This window comes from Falco rusticolus, chromosome 7 (genome assembly GCF_015220075.1).
Source record: "Falco rusticolus isolate bFalRus1 chromosome 7, bFalRus1.pri, whole genome shotgun sequence".
NCBI lineage: Eukaryota > Metazoa > Chordata > Aves > Falconiformes > Falconidae > Falco > Falco rusticolus.
In genome coordinates, this window is record NC_051193.1 from 22,489,122 (window position 1) to 22,506,667 (window position 17,546).

At 39.9% G+C, this 17,546-nt stretch overlaps 1 protein-coding gene across 3 annotated transcripts in view; it reads left to right on the plus strand.

Annotated features, from left to right (window-relative positions):
• RAB8B (RAB8B, member RAS oncogene family) overlaps positions 1–7,672 on the plus strand; it is a 31,358-nt gene extending 23,686 nt beyond the window's left edge. Inside the window, exons 7-10 of one of the 3 annotated variants that reach the window (XM_037393999.1) lie at positions 281–331; positions 838–862; positions 3,298–3,370; positions 7,487–7,672. In XM_037393999.1, coding sequence (XP_037249896.1) covers positions 281–331; positions 838–862; positions 3,298–3,347 — 126 coding nt within the window. In that variant the 3' untranslated portion in view covers positions 3,348–3,370; positions 7,487–7,672. Of the gene's footprint in view, positions 1–280; positions 332–837; positions 5,073–7,486 lie in introns of those variants that run through there. The other 2 variants (XM_037393998.1, XM_037393996.1) reach the window with 2 other exon arrangements.
• The last annotated feature ends 9,874 nt before the right edge of the window (positions 7,673–17,546 follow it).

The window sequence follows — 17,546 nt, forward strand, 5'->3', positions numbered from 1 at the left end:
ACTTTTTTCTTTTTGGCGAAGAGGTACATGATGGGAAAGTCAGTTTACTTGCTTCAAAGACTGGGGATGGAGACTAAAACCAGAGTTTTTTATTGTAAAGCATACTTAGTGCAGTTTTAGGTAAACAGCTATTATACGTAGAGCGCCTTGCAATGCGAAGTGCTGGCAGTGCCCTACAGAATACTGTACTGTTAATGTGTCTGGCTACTCCGTATCGATCTTATCTTTAATGTATCTCGTGACTAACTTTCTCTTTTTTTTTATTTCCACTCCTTACCAGGCATTTTTCACACTTGCACGGGACATTATGACAAAGCTCAACAGAAAAATGGTTTGTATTTCCAGTTGGCATACAAACTAGATACATTGAAATGACTGCTATAATAATTGTCTGAGAAGTAGCCCTACCAAAAAACTGCTGGGGATTACAGGGTGTGCTAGATAAATTTGAGCAAAGGGTGCTTTATCAGGCTTTATTACACGTCAGCATGTAATTGTTCTTTATTTTGCATGAACAGTAACACTGAGCAGCCTGAAATTGATGTGTTCTTTTGAAATGTAACAGTGTGCTCTTTGCTTTATTAAATGTCGAATTATGTCTCAAACTACTTCAGCTAATACTTGAGATCTGGATTGCTGGATAAATCTTCATTTTTAAAATAGGCATTTTTATTGAATGATTAACAGAGTCTGGATAATTGAGGAGCTCAAGTTGCAACAAACTGCTGCTCTGCTTATAGCTTTGCAAGGCAGAGGAGGTGGGGAGGGAACCTGGGAAAGCTCGACTTACTTTTTTTCCTGCATTTTTATGATGTTGATACTCTTTGTCTCTTTCAGAATGACAACAGTTCATCAGGGGCAGGTGGGCCAGTAAAAATAACAGAAAACCGATCTAAGAAGAGCAGCTTCTTTCGATGCACGCTACTTTGATGAACTTCTAATGATAGACTGCAGCACACTTAGAACCTTTTCTGCTTCTTTGAAAGCACAGGGTCACAAAGCCTCAGAAATAATACCACCAAGCTGCTGCTGAGAGCTCCATTGAACGTAGACTGCGATACACAAAATACCAAGTGGATTTTGCTCACTAAGCCTATTGACCTGTCAGGCTCTTCTTTCTCAGATATGGAAGCTATGAAGTGGAGACACAAATGCAAGAGTTAACTTGTTTTCCTTTTTTACTTTCTGTTTTATTGCCTGTTGCAAAAGCTGCTATGTTTCTTTTAACTTTGCACATCCATATTGGCCTCTTACTGCCTGTTACAGCACAATCTTACACTTGTATTTGCACAGTTTGACTTGTAAGAAAGATTCTTAACAGATTTGTGCAGGTTTTCCTTTCTGTTTTTAAACAAATTTATTTTCAAGCAGAAGAGCCAGGGGAAAAATTAAGTCTCACGTCCATTATTTTCTATGCTGTATACTTGTGGCCACGACTGCAGTATGGATGTTGATACTCTAGTAATGAGAATTACTGTAACAATTGGCATTTAACAATTTGTATGGCGTTTGTCTCTTGGATGCACAAATCTGTTCATGCAGAAGCTATGGCTTCTGTTCTGAATGTAGTATGTTGCTTTTCTTTCTTTACCAGACTTAGCAAAGTTGTGTTCTGAATTGCCAGTCACTGTCTGATTCACAGATGCACCTTCCAGTTGTTTGAATAAACACAGTGTCTCTCCTCACTTAACTTCCCTTTGTTAGCTCAAACTGTCTGCACCTTTTTTTGTTTCTGATGAGGAAGTACACTCTGGAGTTGAATTCATTGTCACAAATTGGCCTCATCGCTATCACTTAAGTGGCTTGTGGAAGCTGAATGCATGAGTTTTGAGTAACCTCTCTGTGGATTCACTTGTTCAGAAATGACTGCTTCTAAAGGTGACATCTATTTCTACTGTAATTGTAAGGATAGTTTGTTAACATCTGTAAGCATCGACCCTTGACAACTGAGGTGTCCAAAAACTAGCTTCCTGTGCTGTTGCTAAAGTTTATCAAGTTCCAGCACTAAGGAAACGGTCACGTTAGGGATGTAACATATTATTAGTTGTGCAGTTAATACTGAATGTGTGAAGCCCTCTTTGGTCTGCTCAAGCAGTTATTTTTTTCATCAGAAACTGGTACAGTGACCTAGACTGTTAGAAGCAGAGTTGAAACGTAGTTGCCTTTTTTACTCAATTGAGCGTTGTATAACCTAGTCTTTGTTCTACTACTTTTTTATTGTCTTCAGAAAAAAAAAAAATCCTCAACAAGCAATTATAACAGGTGCTTTAGTTCTGTTGATGTGCCAAACTTGGACCATTGTAAGCTTTAACTACAAGTTTGTGTCCAGCATGTTTGTTATTAGGGGATAGGTGTGTTCTGTCATTGTCATCATTACTGTCTGACGTGCTTGCTTTTGCTTCCCGACATCGTCTGGAGTTGTGAACCGTGTGTTGGTTGTTGCCACAGATAACCGCTTCATTTTGTGGTGTCAGGTACTGGATTTGTCATCTCCAGGTCTGTTGTAAATATTTTGAAAGTGGATGGGCCAATAGCGTTAGATTTAAAGACTTGATTTTAAAAGGTTTAACATTAAGTAGCTGGTTCCATGAAGTTTTAGGTGGTTATCAGCCTGTCCCCACATGTGGTTTAATAGAAGTAGTTACTGTAACTAGATGCTGAATCTCATAAACTGCTGTTGCTGCACTAAAACAGAAACATCTTCATGGCAACAAGGTTTAGTGAAAAAACAAAGCAACCCTAACTGCTCTGTTGTCTACCCTTGATGTTTTTCTCGGACAGGCTAAAGCAGTTACGTTTTCTGTATGGTTCAAAAAAGTGCTTCTATACAGAAAGTGTTGTGACACCAATTATGAATGTTGTTTATTTTCAGTAATTTACCTCTGACTTATTTGGTGTCGTAATACTTTGGTTTTTATCTCAGGGGTTGTCTGCAAACCAAAACTGACATGTTCTGTGTTTGGCACCGTTTACGGAATGCTTTGTATTGTTTTTTCCTGTCTTTGCTGTGTGGTTAAACGTTCATCCAACATTAGTCTCCATGAACTTCCCTTTGAAAGAGCCTTTAAGTAGTAGAGTCTATGAAGTGCTTCTTGAAGCAGCAGCGAATTGGGGTATCTGCTCTGTATGGGGGGGAGGAAAAATAAAACTTGCTATTTTCTTACATTTAGCTGTGCTAAACTGTACATAAATGTGATGTAAGACCATAGGAAATTCACTTTATGCATGATAAAATAATGCAGTAAATACTTCACTTTGCTTAATGTTCATGTAAAGCTCATCTTTTTCTATTTGTAGAAGAAATTAATGCAATTTTGTTGTCCCCTGCTGAAACTGAAGAATTCTAATTTCATGTGGTCTTATGGATAAGGTAAAATGCAGATTTCTCTCTCTTTCTTTGTTGTTTTGCCCCCACCCCTCTTCTCCAGCAGTATTAAATGGCTGAGTGGCTGCACTTTATTGGTGTGCTAACGTGGTCAGTACAGACCTCTTTCTGTGTACAGTTTGCCTTGTCAGACATTGAAAAATGTGCTGTATCTTAGCGTGCGAATCAGCTGTATGTTCTACCAGGAATTTTTTTAGCTATTTTCCTTTAGACAAGCGGGTGATGATAAATGGTATGTTCTGCCTACGCGTTGGATGCTGGGTCCTACAGGCTTTTCTAATATCACTATGATTGTTCTATGCAGTCTGTGTTGCTACTTTGCTCCAGACTATATGATCTAAATTTTGAAGGACTCTTAACTATACCTCAGTCATCTAGTTAGTATTCTAACGTCCATTAGAACAAAAGTCCTGTAATTATTATTCATTAAGCAGCAAATGTATTTCTGTTTTGTTCCAGAAATTGCCACTAACCTTTCAGGAGAGGCAGACATTTTTTGTGGATTTGGTGGATAAAACAAAAATGCTGCTTATGCTAAGGTTCTAGAAAATCTTTTCCTCGGACCCATGTCTGTGCACTGTATCTTGACCAATAGTTTTCTAATGTTTTTTTAAAAAAAGAAAAAAAATAGCCAAACAATACCCGGACTGGTCTCAGTGCTTTGCAATTTTAGCTTTCAGTCTGTGCTCAGCAAAACATGCACAAGAAGTTTTTGTTGGGTGTATACAGAATATTTGATTTACTTACTGTCTGGAAGTTCTATTACTGCTAAAGCTTAAACCACTCATGAAAAGGTAATGCAGCTCACTTTGCTATTTGGGGGATAGTCTCAGAAATGCTAATTGACTTTTCAGACCTGTAGTTCTTTTTACAGAAAGTATTTCCCATTGTAAGTACCCTTCCCACACTAGTCTGCTGAAGTCAAGTGAATTAAGTGGATCATTTTCACAAGTGAATAAAGGAGTCTTGAATATACATATCACATTAAAATATTGTGAATGGGTAATGATTTGAAAGTACATGAATATTATGTAAAATGCATAAATGTGTTAGTTGTGAAAATGCATCTGTTATTTGGTTATCTATTAATGTAATTGAAATTTTGCAATGTTAAACTTCTTAAGGTTTGGTCTGTAGGTGGTAATAGGTCTGTTTTCTCCTCCATTCACTGAACTGCTTATGCCATTCTCATTCTTATAAATAAAACTTGTATTTCTTTCTTCCACAAAAGCAGGACTTCCATTGATTTTTCTTGTTTCTGGTGAATTTGAGTGCATTCCTATGGCCTTATGAACATTTTTGCAAATAAAACTTCAATTACAGTTATTTTAATGCTATATAGCTACTAAATTCAGAATAAAAAGTATAGTCCTTGGGAAAATGCTTAATTTTGAAATAGAAGTGTTCTGCTGTGTGTGTTTAAGCACTCTGGTATAAAGGTGTAATGTCAAAAGCTCCTGCAGGTAAAAGTGAACTTGTCATGTGGCTAACTTGTAAACCTAATCATTAACTGTGTATTGATGTGTATAGACAAAAAACCCAGACCCAGCCCCTAAAAAAAAACAAACCACCCAAAAAACCCCACCCCAACCCCAACAAAAACTTCACACTCCCATGGTTTTACTATTCCATGTGAACTTTTTTACAACAATGTTTCTCTCAAATAAAAGTTACATAATTAAAAGTATTTGGAGCATTTTTTATGAAATATTCCACATATTTTTTTATACAGTTGGCATTTCCACTCTGTTTTCGGTACACCTGTTGTAGAAGGGTGTCAAGCCGAGTTGCATCTGCAAAGCTTTGCTTAACTTCAGTGGCAAACCACAAGGGTTTTTGTATGGCTTTGCTTGTTCCTAAACTTGACTGTTCTGTAGATTTCTTCTGAAATAGGCTCTATTCCTGTAGTGATTACTTAAATCTGTTACCTCGGTGACCTTCAGCTTCATAAGGAACCACTTTTCCAGACATTCAAGTCTCATGAAATGCCCTTCCAAAGTAACTTCTGAGTGATGCCAGTAAAGATAACGTGGGAGAGAGTCTCTAGTTTGGTTAAGAATTACCTGCTCACTGCAGCTGTTATCATTTTCACTGTTGTTGTTTTAAATCAGTGTTACATGAAAGGTATGACTCAAGTAACCAGAGGCATGAGTATTATGAAATATAGCAAATATTGTTTTTCTAGCTTCCCTCAACACTGAATATTGAGGGATTTGGCAAATATTTGTTGGGTATTATATTAGCGATAGTTCTTGACTTTCAAATTATTGTGGTTTGGCAGTAACTTGCAACTGGTATGAAAATTAGTGATTCTAAGGAAAGAATAGTTTTGTCTACCCAAGACAAAAGCTAATCAATAGTTGAGACACCCAAACGGGCATCCTAAGGAGTAAATGGGAAACGCATGGATGACAAGTAGCTTCTGAAGTTCATGCTTTTTACACATTCATCTAATAAACTGTGTGTAGCTGAAAGGATGTATTGTCTCTTTACCTTAAGCAACAGCCAGCTAATTACCATTCTTGCTACACCTTATTATTTGTTGGCTTTGTTTGGTTGCGGGTTTTTTTCAGACTGCTGCTGGCAGTAAGTTTGCTGCTTTAGGACCAGCTGTTTAAACGTTACCTTGCAGATCCCCTTGATCTGAACTGGTTCTAGATGCTCAGCAGTCCTAAAATCACTTCTGCAAGTCCTTCAGATCTCACAGAAGTTAGTGGCATGCATCTGCATCCCAACAACATTTTAAATAAATTTGCATTCTCCATTTGTTAAAAGGAAATAGCAGGCATATTTAAACTGCTTAAAACCGGGTGATTTATTACAGTTCCTGCATCTGGTTTTGGCTGCAGACTAGCAATTACTGTACAAACAGTGCGCAGTTGTAGACCAGAGGCAAGTTGTCGGTACAAGTGTTGAATGTATCCAGCTCTTACAATCTGGTCAATTGCCTTTTTTCTAAATGACTCTTTTTTCCAACTTGGTTGACTAGTGGCTTTGTAGAATTCTTGAAGTATACCAAAGTCATCAATATAATGTAATATTTCAAAATATTTTTTCTTTAGAAATATTCTAATCTACAAGAGATACGTAGATGAAGCTTTTATGTTGCAGTTACTCTTGCCATCTGGAGGTTTAAAGTAAGGGCATAGAATGGAATGCAAAGCATACAGTCAAGAGAATTTTTAGTGCTGTAGGGTATTTTGTAGTTGCTTCAAAAATTTTTTACTGTCTTTGGCAGAGCACATCAGCACTAAGCTTCTGGTGTGAGCAAATGTTACATAAATCCTTCTGAGCACATATTTGGTACATACTGTTCATTCAGTTCCCAAAACAAAGTTGTAAGTTTTGAGCAGGATACGAGCATTTTCCTCATCTGAGGAATTAATGTCTTTAATGAATTGTGGAAAGTGTGTGTAACTTGGGCTCTACTACTGATTATGTTGTACTGACTTCAGGACTTCTGTAAACATTCACCAAGTACTGAGAATTTCACCCTATTTAGTCCTAAATACCTTTCTTGAGTAGATGATTTGAAATACTTTACCTTGCTGCTGTGAGGTAGGACTTTTTCTGCTTATGCCACCGGTTTATGTCCAGATACTCGGCTACAGCTGGTGTCCCGAGGCGCTGTGTTAGGCAGTGGTCTCTCAGGCTGATGGACTTGTTTCAAAATGGGTTTTGATTTCTCAGGGAAACGTTACCGTTGTGCTCACTAACCTTCCTGACTTGGTCTGCTGCCTTTGCGGCACAGCCTGAAGTGATGACACGGCTGTGACCACGCTTACCTCGGGACAGAGAGGGGCAGGCTCCAGAGCTGCCGAGCTGGCACCTTGCCCAGCTGTGTCCGTCACGTCACAGCTTGTGGCACTTGCAGCGCTACTGCATCCGCATGCGTCTACTTTTGTTGGGCCACTGTCAGGGTGCTTGTCTCTAAAGAAAAGTGCAGTCTTTTTAGTTACCCAATTAATTACAAGTGAAGTGCAAATTGTTATGTCAATGTTTGGGTTTTTTTTTTAAAGAAAAGTTGAATGTTTCATTTATTTTCAAGGCTGTTGGCAAATTTTTAGTGTTACTTTACTTTTTCTTTTTTTTTTTTTCCAGGCAACATAGCAACTAACTGGCTCTGGTATGTATTCTAGATGAAGGATGCAATTTTTTCAAGAAGCCTGAGCAAGTTCTGTCCATGAGGTTAATGTCTAATGCTGCTTCTGAGCTTCCTCACCCAAAACGCAATGACTGTAAAACTCACATTTATGCTTTGAACAATAAAATACAGGGAAAAGGCAACCACGTGTGTCTTAAATACTGTTTATAAGTAATTTTCCAGAATAGCACTGGTAAGTGTACTTGAAATTAGGAAACGGTGAAGCAACTCCTTCAGCCAAGTGCGGGGCGGGGCGACCCTTTAAAACCAGTGTTAATTAATTAATTAACTGTTCTTCGGGTGCGATGTCCTATTTAGCACACGCCGCTACATTACTGTGACGGTATCTTACCCGTTTCAAGGGAGGGGAGGAAAAGGCCCCGTGAGGCACAAAGCGGAGTTGGAGCCGCTTCTCTTCCCCGCGCCGGGGCCCCGCTCCCGCCTGAGGCCAGCGGCGTCCGCCTCCTCACGGCCCCCGCTCCCGCCTCCTCACGGCCCCCGCTCCCGCCTCCCGCTCTCGACTCGCAGTTCCACACCGCCCGCGCCCGCAGCGCCACCGCAGCCCCGCGCCGCCCGCATCCTCCGCCTCACAGCCCCGCGCCGCCTCTTCGCAGCCCCGCGGCAGCAAGCCGGTCCCGGCGGGGCAGCTGCACACCCGGGTTTAAGGAAACCTCCCGGGCCGCGGGGTGGCGGCGGGAAGCCGCGGCCCCGCCTTCAAGGCAGAGGGGAGGGTGCGGGAGCCGCCGCCAGCCTGGACGAGCCCCGGCCGTTCCGTGCGTGCCGGGAGGCGAGCATGGCTGGCTGCAAAGCAGGGGTGCGGCGGCGGACACCGACCGCCTCACGGCGCTGCCGGGGAAGGGGATAGAGCCGGGCACCCTCCCCGGGCAGGGCTGAGGCGCCGGCAGCTGCCCCCCGCATGAGCGGCTGGTCGGGCCCGCTTTCCCGGGCGCGGCCTCCTCGCAGCCCCCTGCGCCCCGCTGCCCCCAGACCGGGCTGCCGCACCCCCGCGGGCCCGGTCTCGCCCAGCCGCGCCGTTCTGTGCTGCAGCTCACCGCCGCCCGCTCTCTCCTCAGGCGCTTCTGTGTGGCCGCCCGCTCGGGGCAGCCCTCGCCCACCGGCCGGGGGTGACAGCAGGGGCTGAGGGCGGCCGCAGCGAACCAGCCCTCGCGTGGGCCCCGGGCAGCTGCTCCCGTTGGCCCCGAGTGCCCCCAGCGCCGCGTCCTCCTGCCGCGGGCACCCTTCTGGGGACCTCCGCGCTGTGCTGTGGCGCTCGGGGCTCAGGCACCCGGGGTCCCTGCCGGTGGGTCCTGGGGCCGGTTACCGCAGGGGCGCTCAGGGGGCAGCTCCCCGTGCTGCGAGCACCGCGGGGCAGGGCTGGGCAGCCCCTGTCCTGCTCCAGCTGTCCGCCCTGCGGAGGGGCCCGGTGTGTCCCACCCGGGGGGGCCCGGCCGCGACCCCCCGCTGCAGGCAGCCCCGTGCTCGCCAGCCTGGGCCCCTTCCAGCTCAGGTTTAGGCAGGTCCTCGATTTTTGTGTGCACCTTTAAACTCCTTTCGAGTCACTGTTGTTGCGGTTTTGGTGCCTAGCAGGTATTCCCAAGAACTGTAGCGATGCTCGGAAGCAGACTCTACCAAAAGTGGTTTATTACAGGCTGGTCCTGCTTTTCTGTATTTTTTTCACACAGTGTAACTGGGCTAGTCCTTCCTCTTTCAGTAATCTAGTTTGTATAAATGGGTAGAGTTATTTAATTGTTTTTTAACCACCCTGTCCACATCAGAGATGAAATTGCTAGTTTAATTTTTCTTAAAACTAAAAAATAGTTTCTTGCCATGGGAAATTCACTTGTCTTTAGAATGTATTTCTTCTGTGGTATTTACTCTGCAACTCTCTAACCAATTTATTTACCTCATGGAGATCCTTATTTGAAATCCCAGATTCTTCAGATAACAGCTCTTCGGGTTCCCTCCCACCCCCACCCCTTGATTCAAGGGCTTTCATCTGCCTGGTCTCCCTGCTGTTTTCTTCCCTCATATGTTGCTGGGCGAGTTGGTGGTAGCCATTAAGCATCAGTATGGAAAAATGTGCTCATCTTTGGAGTGCTGTTTTCTATTCTTCAGGACCTATTCAGATTTACCCATGACAGACTTGTGAAGTAAGTCATATGACATTTCCCATTCCCTGGAGATCTTAAGTGTGGGATCATATTGGACAAATAGTTAACAGTATTCAGTATCAGCAGTTCTCTTGTGGCAACGTACTTTCTCAAGGGTTAGTTTTAATAATAGAAAATAAAACGATTGCAGCCTTAAAGCAAAAGTAGACCTTAGGAACTTAGACTCAAATTTAAAAATCAATGATGCAAATTGGAGATCAAACACAGCTAATATGGTTAACCCTATTAATTAACCCTTCAAATTTCTTCTGTAGGAAAGGCCATCTCTTGGAAAGAAAGAGATTTTAAAAACAAAACAGTTTGTTTCATTTATCATGGCTTTTCATTAAAAGTTATTATTAATTAGAGCAAACTCCCTTTCAACTGTTTATTTGGAAGTTTTCATGAGTTATTGTTATTACTGCCTGCCAACTTTCTTCAATTTATGACACCATAGCTCTTTCTGTAAAGATCAAAGTGATTAAATTATGATGAGAAACTTCCCAAACTGTGTTTTGCTTAAGTATATAGAATGAAATATTTAATTTGACCTTTAAAATTTTTTTTTTTCCTTTGTTTAAATTCCATCTAAATGAGAACACAAGATTAGTAGTCAGGCAAGTTTTTCTGAGAAGTGGGTTGCAGTGTCATATGGTAGCTTTTGATTATTATGATACGTTGTCTTGTGACTGCTATATAAAATGTCAGCTGAGTGACTATGGTTGAGTGCAAATGCAACAGCTTGCTTCGCTGACCTGGTATTGCATGCATGGCATTCTGTGATACTTAGCTTACCTTGTAATTACCGTTTTATGACAGAAATGAAATCTTTAATTACTCAAACAGTAAATGTCCTTTATGGGTAGCTTCTTATAATATGCACAAAACCTATATGCTTTTGTCAGTTGTCTTTCAAGGGATTGATTTCCAATGTTAAACCAAAAGAAAAAGATACTATTTTTATTTTCAGTTTCCAGATAACAAGTGACAATTTTGATGTGTGCTCCAAAAATCTTTCCAAAATCTTCTTGCTTTGAGGAAAAGGTGATCAACATGGATTTTGATTAGTGTATATTTGTTCATACCAATAAATTAGATACCTGGTTCCACTGGGCTTTTGACAGCTTTTTGATAGACACATGTGCATGTCTTGTGTGGAGACTTGATTGTGTCTACAGCATACAAAGAAGTATGGAGTCAGTCAGAGAGCCCTAAGCATCTCCTGTGCGATCAAGATGAAGACTGTGTTATGATAACTGCTAATTGTTAGATTACATTAATAATCAAGGAGTCAGCTATAGAGGTGGCAGAGGCAGTCAACACCTCTGTAGGTTGACCATATTTGTGCATTTACTATAGTTAGAACATTTTAAGTGATACCATCTATAGTTGAAATTGCTCTGTGCTTCTGATTTTCAGTTGGTCATCAAGGATCCATCCCCCCAATACCCTGATAATATACTACCACATTCACTAGTTGCACTAATTCAAGATCTAAACGTTCTTGTTCCTGTTGTTCATGGAGATGTCAGATACTTAAGAACCTCTTGGAAAACTCATGGCAAGTCTGTCACGTGGAGGAGTGGTTTCCAACAGGTGAGCTCAGCCTCCCCTGCAGTGGTTCACCTACATCAAAAGTGACATTTAGAGTGTAAGAAAATCTTCCTATGAATTTTTCTGCTACTTTTATTTCAAGATGTGCAGGGTCCTTAGTGAGGTCCCTTATTATTGGGCTTTAGGAAGTATAAACTATTTTTTCCCATTTAACTTTAAGGAACAGTTTAATGTATCCCTTTTTAATTATATAGCTAATTCAGTGGGTAGACATTAGCTTATCAAAAGTTTAGTGTGACTAACTTAAAGACAAAATACAGTAACGGCTATTCCTAAAAAGGTATGTTTGTTCATGTATTCTCTTTCAGTTATTTGCATGCCTTTTCCTTCAAGGTGCTCATACAAAATTTTAGAATTGTAAGATGCTCTGACATGTCTTTTCCTTATTTTACTACTTTATGACCAGAAGCATTTGCTGGTTTAGTTCATGACTGTATCTGTAGCTGAGATTGGAAGAGTCATCATTTCAAATGGGAGTCTGGGGGCTTTCACTATGTTTGTCTCCATGATAGTTAAAACAAGTGACAATTAATTTTTATAAAAAATAACCCCACATATTTGCAAATAAAGTTTAAACCACCCCCCACCCCCCATTTTGGAAATCATATGGGTTTTTGTAGAAGTTAAAGTGATCTCTGCAGGTGTTCTCAAAAGACTGATTACGAGTCCCATTTTTACTGTATGTCAGCTGAAAACCTTTCTTGCAGGCAGAAAATTCAGCTTGAACTGAAATCAGTTTTGAAAGAGGAAGGGCAGCCTGTTCAAATACATGTTTCTGTGCCCTGCTAAAGCTTAAAATAGCTATCTGTGTGGTGAAGTGGTTCATAGAAACAGAGAAATAGTTTGATCTGGGCAAGCTGCATATGTTGAAGTTAGTGGATAAAATTGTTTGACCCAGTGCTCATTCTAACCAGAAAGGATTTTATCCGTATGTCCTTGGAATGTGGTCCATACGTGTAGTAGCTTGTAGTAGCTTGCTCTTCTGTGATTTCCATGATGAGATTTTTTTTCTCTTTGCTTGTTCTTGCTGAAAATTGTGGCAGTATGGAGCAATGCCAGATCTCCTGTCTGTTGCTTTTCTTACCGGCTTTCAACCCTGTTACAATAAACAGTTAACCTTAATTACCTTGTTTTTATTTGGTATAGGTAGTGTTCTTTGCCCTGTCATAGAGCTACAGATAAGTGAGAAGCCAGCAGAGCTACAGATCACTGTAATGTTCTTCACGAAGTATTTTCAGTCTTTCAGCATATAAAAAAGGATAATTATCTGATGCTATAATGTCAACCTGTCCCACTTTTTAGGGTGGGACACTGAAAGTTTAGAGTGGTGGGTTTTGGTGGGGTTTTTTTGAGCTACTAGAGACTTAACTTTTCTAGCAAAGCAAGAAACTGTTCTTTGTATTTATTAAATGCACACAGAAAGTAAAGAATAAAAGAGGAAACATTGGTGAAAAGTGTCTTGAGTACAGAACCTCCACTGCACAACATCCTTCACTCTTCCACTTTTTGTACAACCGTTCCTAAAGGAAAAGCCCTCCTCTATAGTCCTCTAGAGGGCATAGGACCTCTTGTTCAGAAAAATGTAATTTTTTTTCAATATATTTCTTTAAGCAAAGCACAGAGAAAAAAAATATTAAAAGTAGCAAACATTCTGCTTTTGTCTATATTTTACTAGAGGATGAAAGCCTAGAAGATTTTATAAAATGTTTGAAATCTGTACAGAAACAGTTATAGTTTTGCTATGTAAGCATAGCTTAGAAATGTTCTATGCTGGCAGCTTTTAGGCAGTCTGCTGGAAATGTGAATCAGTGAGCATATACATGCACGATCAGGGTGCCTGTGCAAACCTGATGTGGTGCTGTTAATTGAAGCGAAGGGGCCACTGCCTTACTTGACTTTATCAATGCATCCAAAGTTACTTGATTTTTATTCATAAATTTTGATGGCTATGTGTGTTATCATTAATTGATGGAAAACTCCTCAGTAAGTGTTGTCATTGCTTAAAAAGCATTTCGCTTTCCTGGGAAGATATTTGGGTCAGTAGTGTATGACTATTTAAATTTATATTGTGCCTCCAAAAATATTTTGTTATACTGAAGAATATAGGTACATAGTCTGGTAGAAAAATAATCTTTGAGTCATAACACTTGACTTTCAATTCCGCTTTCCAAAGTAATTGTTCCAGCGTTCATGTTTATTTTTACATTTCCTTTTGCTGTCGTTTCCAAACTTGAATGTATGGTGGTGTGAGGAAGTAAAAGAAGTGAGAACTTCCCTGACTTGATTATCTCATCTCTAAGTCACTAGATGGTGCCATTTCACTTCTCTGGAATCAGAAACTGGTTTACACAGGGTTTTTAGTAACAGTTACTGTGTTTTTAAAAGAAAACAGAATAATTGGACTTTTGAGTTCTTTGTTGGAACTATCATTTTTTTTCTGAGACTATGCAAGATACGTATATTGCTCAAATAAAAGTAACGTTTTAATGAAAATGTGCAAAATTTCCAAGTTCTGTTCTTTTAAATTGTCATAAACTTTTAGTTTTACATTCATTTGCATATATTCTACTGACTTTGATAATGACGCCTGATTTGATAAAAATGCATTTTAAATGTAGAATTTTTTGAGGGTCTTTTTTCCTTGTCTTCTTGAGATCTAGGAAAGTATCTTCAGCTACTGTGAATTATGATAGGAATTACTTCAGTTGAGGTGTAGTGGTTTTCACCCCTGGACAATTGCTCTGGATTTCTCTATGGCTGAATTAAGAATTGAAACAAAGAGAGTTAACAGTGGGTCGTTGATGTATCTTACTGTGGTCCTGGGATACCACAGAAACAACTTTGTGCAGTTCCATGTAACGGGCTAAAAGTTGTCTGGGGAACTTTTGTTTCATAGTTTCACATTAGAAAGTGACGTGGTAGTTTAGTGTATTGTCACAACTGGCGTGCTCATTAAGAGTTAGGCATAAGTGATGGGTATCATTTCCAAGCTTAACCACAGGCTTTTCTGTTTGGCTGGTCAGAAATGGGAAGGCTTGCAAAATAGCTTTGATGCTTGTTTTGTAACAGCTCCAATTAAGAGAGTGGCAAAGTAGAACATAACATTCACAGGGATGCTTTTTATTAATAAAATTACTTATTTTGAATGATCCTAATATCAGATGTTGATTTGTTGGCCAGCAGTCCTTCTCACTGAGGAGCAATGTTCTGAAACCGTAGCTGCCATGTTGTGGTAGGAAGTTGGTGTGTGGATGAGGTGCAGTGGGTTAGGTCAGTTACAGAACAAAATCAGTTTCAGAAAAAGTACTGAATACGTAAGTTGTCTAAAGCTATGCCTTAAGTGGGTTATGGTTCTAGCTTAGAATGTGGGCAGACCTCCAGGATGGTCAAGAAAGGCTCTTAATGTAATCAAATGATCTAAAACCAGTACCACTGAAAACATTTAACTGGTTGTGTGAGCTGCTTGGTTCCCCAAGGCTGCCAAGCCACCATCTCTTTGTTAGTTCTAACTTTGTGAAGAGCCAAGCATGTACCAAACGTTCATGTTAAAGAAATGGAGACTTCAGCACATCCCGATGCTGGATGCGTAGTCGTGTCAGCCCGCACTGTTCTTAGCAGTTGGGTACACCTACTCCAAGAGTTGTACAGTCGTGTAAAGCCATCCAGCAGCCACTGGTGTTTTTTCATTGACTCTGAAAGATGAACATCGTGGGAAATTTTGTGTGTGTTACAAAGTCTTCTGTTTGCTTTTGTTGGGCTTAATTAAAGAACAGAGAACTTGAGATGTGCCTGTAAACAATTGCTTGTTGAATAGACAGCCAAAACTGAACCAAGGTGTCAGATTTTACTTTTCTGTAATGTTCCTGCTTATCTGGCATTTTTCAAATGTAGAACATATAAATACTGCCTTCTTTTAAAGACGTCTGTGGGGTAGGTTAAGCTCCAGTTTGCATTTTCTAGTGATGAAGAAAAAATGTTTGTCTTTTTTTAAGTAGAAGGAAAAACAAGGAAAATAAAATGAAAGTGTTAATAAGATTTAAATATTCCTTGCAAAGTAATAATTGAAACCTTACAGGCTTGAATTTGTATGTCCCAAGCTGTATTTGTAGTTAAAAAAAGCCTACACCACAATTAATTCATAAACTGATTTTCCAACATATACACACTGTGTAAGAATAACTATTTACAGTTTTCATTCAGAATTTCAGAAAATTTGGTTACTTGGAAATAATAAAAAAGCAGTGGTTGGCAGTGGTGATGGTTGTTCTGAGCCACCTGATGGCATAAGTTCTCGTGAGTTCACACATTAGTTTCGTTTTCTTAAGGTCTTGACAGTAGAAATGGAAGGTGGGGTAGATTATCAGCTACTACGAAATGAGCAGAATTACAAACTGATGATTTATTTGTAGTGTGAAAGTGAGGGGAATATTCCACTCAGCAGTTGTCCAATTCTGGGTATCCAGCTACCCAGCCACGGGATACAATTAATTTTCCCATGTAACTTCGTAGTTTGCTGTGTTCCTTTCGTTTGGGGCTACTGGGCTGCTGATCCCGAGCACTGAGATGGATGAAACTCTGGGACAGAGAGCTGCAGCTAACACACTGCGTATTGAAGAGCTCTGGGTTTTTTAAAAGCTCTAATTTCTTTAAAATGACACCTTTTCATTTCACCTCCCCAGCTGTTTGACATCAATCATCTCTTCTTATGTGAAGAACTCTGCATGTTACTTACATTTCTGCTACTTGGTTGCACTATTTTTATTTTTGCAGACTTTCCTGCATCCTCACTATGAAAGTAGCATAGTGCCATCCTTTATTACCCTGATTCTTATGGGGACTTAGACTTTCTTCACTGCAGGTGGCTCCCTTCAAAATCTGAAATGCTGCTTGTTACGCAGGACAGTGACTTCCTTTTAGCGCATCAGCATCCCAGAGAGTATATATTATTCTCTATAATCTCTCTACACATTTAGAGCAACTGGTGGCTTCTTGAATTTAGGGGGAGGAAAAAAATCAATATTTGTTTACTTCATAACTTGGCTTTTGTCAAGCAGCTGTTTGAAATACACAATTCAAACCTCCTCATGGATACCGCACATCTGAGAACTTTTATCGTTCACTTGTGGCTTTCTGCAATAATAAGAGAAATGATTTAATATTAAGTTTATATGTTTAACTACGGGTAAAAGATTTAAAGTTGAGGATTAGGTCTTGAACTTAGATGACAATTAATGTATTGATCTTGCTACAAAATTAATGAAAATGTTTTACTTGAACATGGTAAGGTTTGCAATAGCAAAAGAACTCAATTTTCTTCCACCATTTTAGCTGAAGGCAAGAAGTCTTTTTTTTATTTTATTAAAGCTTCTATATATAAGATACTTCAGAAATTACAATTTGCTTTTTTTGGCATTCACTTTTAGGTCGATATATTAAAAGTAATCCATCCTTTGGGGTTTGTTTTTGTACGTTAGATACTATACATGCAAAACTTTTTATGACTCAGTGCTTCCTGAGGAAATTTTGAAATACACATAGTTGTGCAAGTTGTGTTGTACCCCTACACTGTTCACAGTGGAGTAAATTTAAAAAGAAGATATTTGTCATGATCCCACTGTACACGTTTAGCAAAATAGTCTTGTGACTGGTCAACCAGTTTGGACAAAGTTGTACCAAGTTGACTTCAGACTTTGTTATATAAACTGTGATAGGGTGTCCTGAAGCAAGTTCTCCTTTCTGAAGAAAAAAAGAAAACCTGGTAGCTGCTATTTTGATAACCTCTTTCTGAAAGGAGAAATTCTTGACTAAACCAGGAAGTACGGCAACAGGTAAAGCACCTCCGTGAGGATGTTCAGGTTTGCTTACGGATACTTTTGAGTTTGTACTTGAGGTGATCGGGTCAGGCTATAGGTGCATTGTAACACCAAGGAATGGGTTTCCTGGTATCACTAGGCAATGGAAGGAGAGACCTCTACAACCCTTGTGACATTTAACTCTTTCACTTCTTTTCTGGCTTAAATTATTCAGGCTTCAGTTCTGCTATTAAAGCCTCAAAAATGGGTTGCTCTATTTAAAAATGAGTGAATTGTGATTTTTGTAACTTAATTTAATTTATTATGGTAGCTTGTTAACTACATCTGACTTTCTGATCATGCTAAATTTTTCTGGACATTGAAATGTTGTGCACTTAAGAATGACAAAAGAAATGTCCTAGGAAGTAATTTTAAAAAGCGATACTTCTAGGTTTATTAAA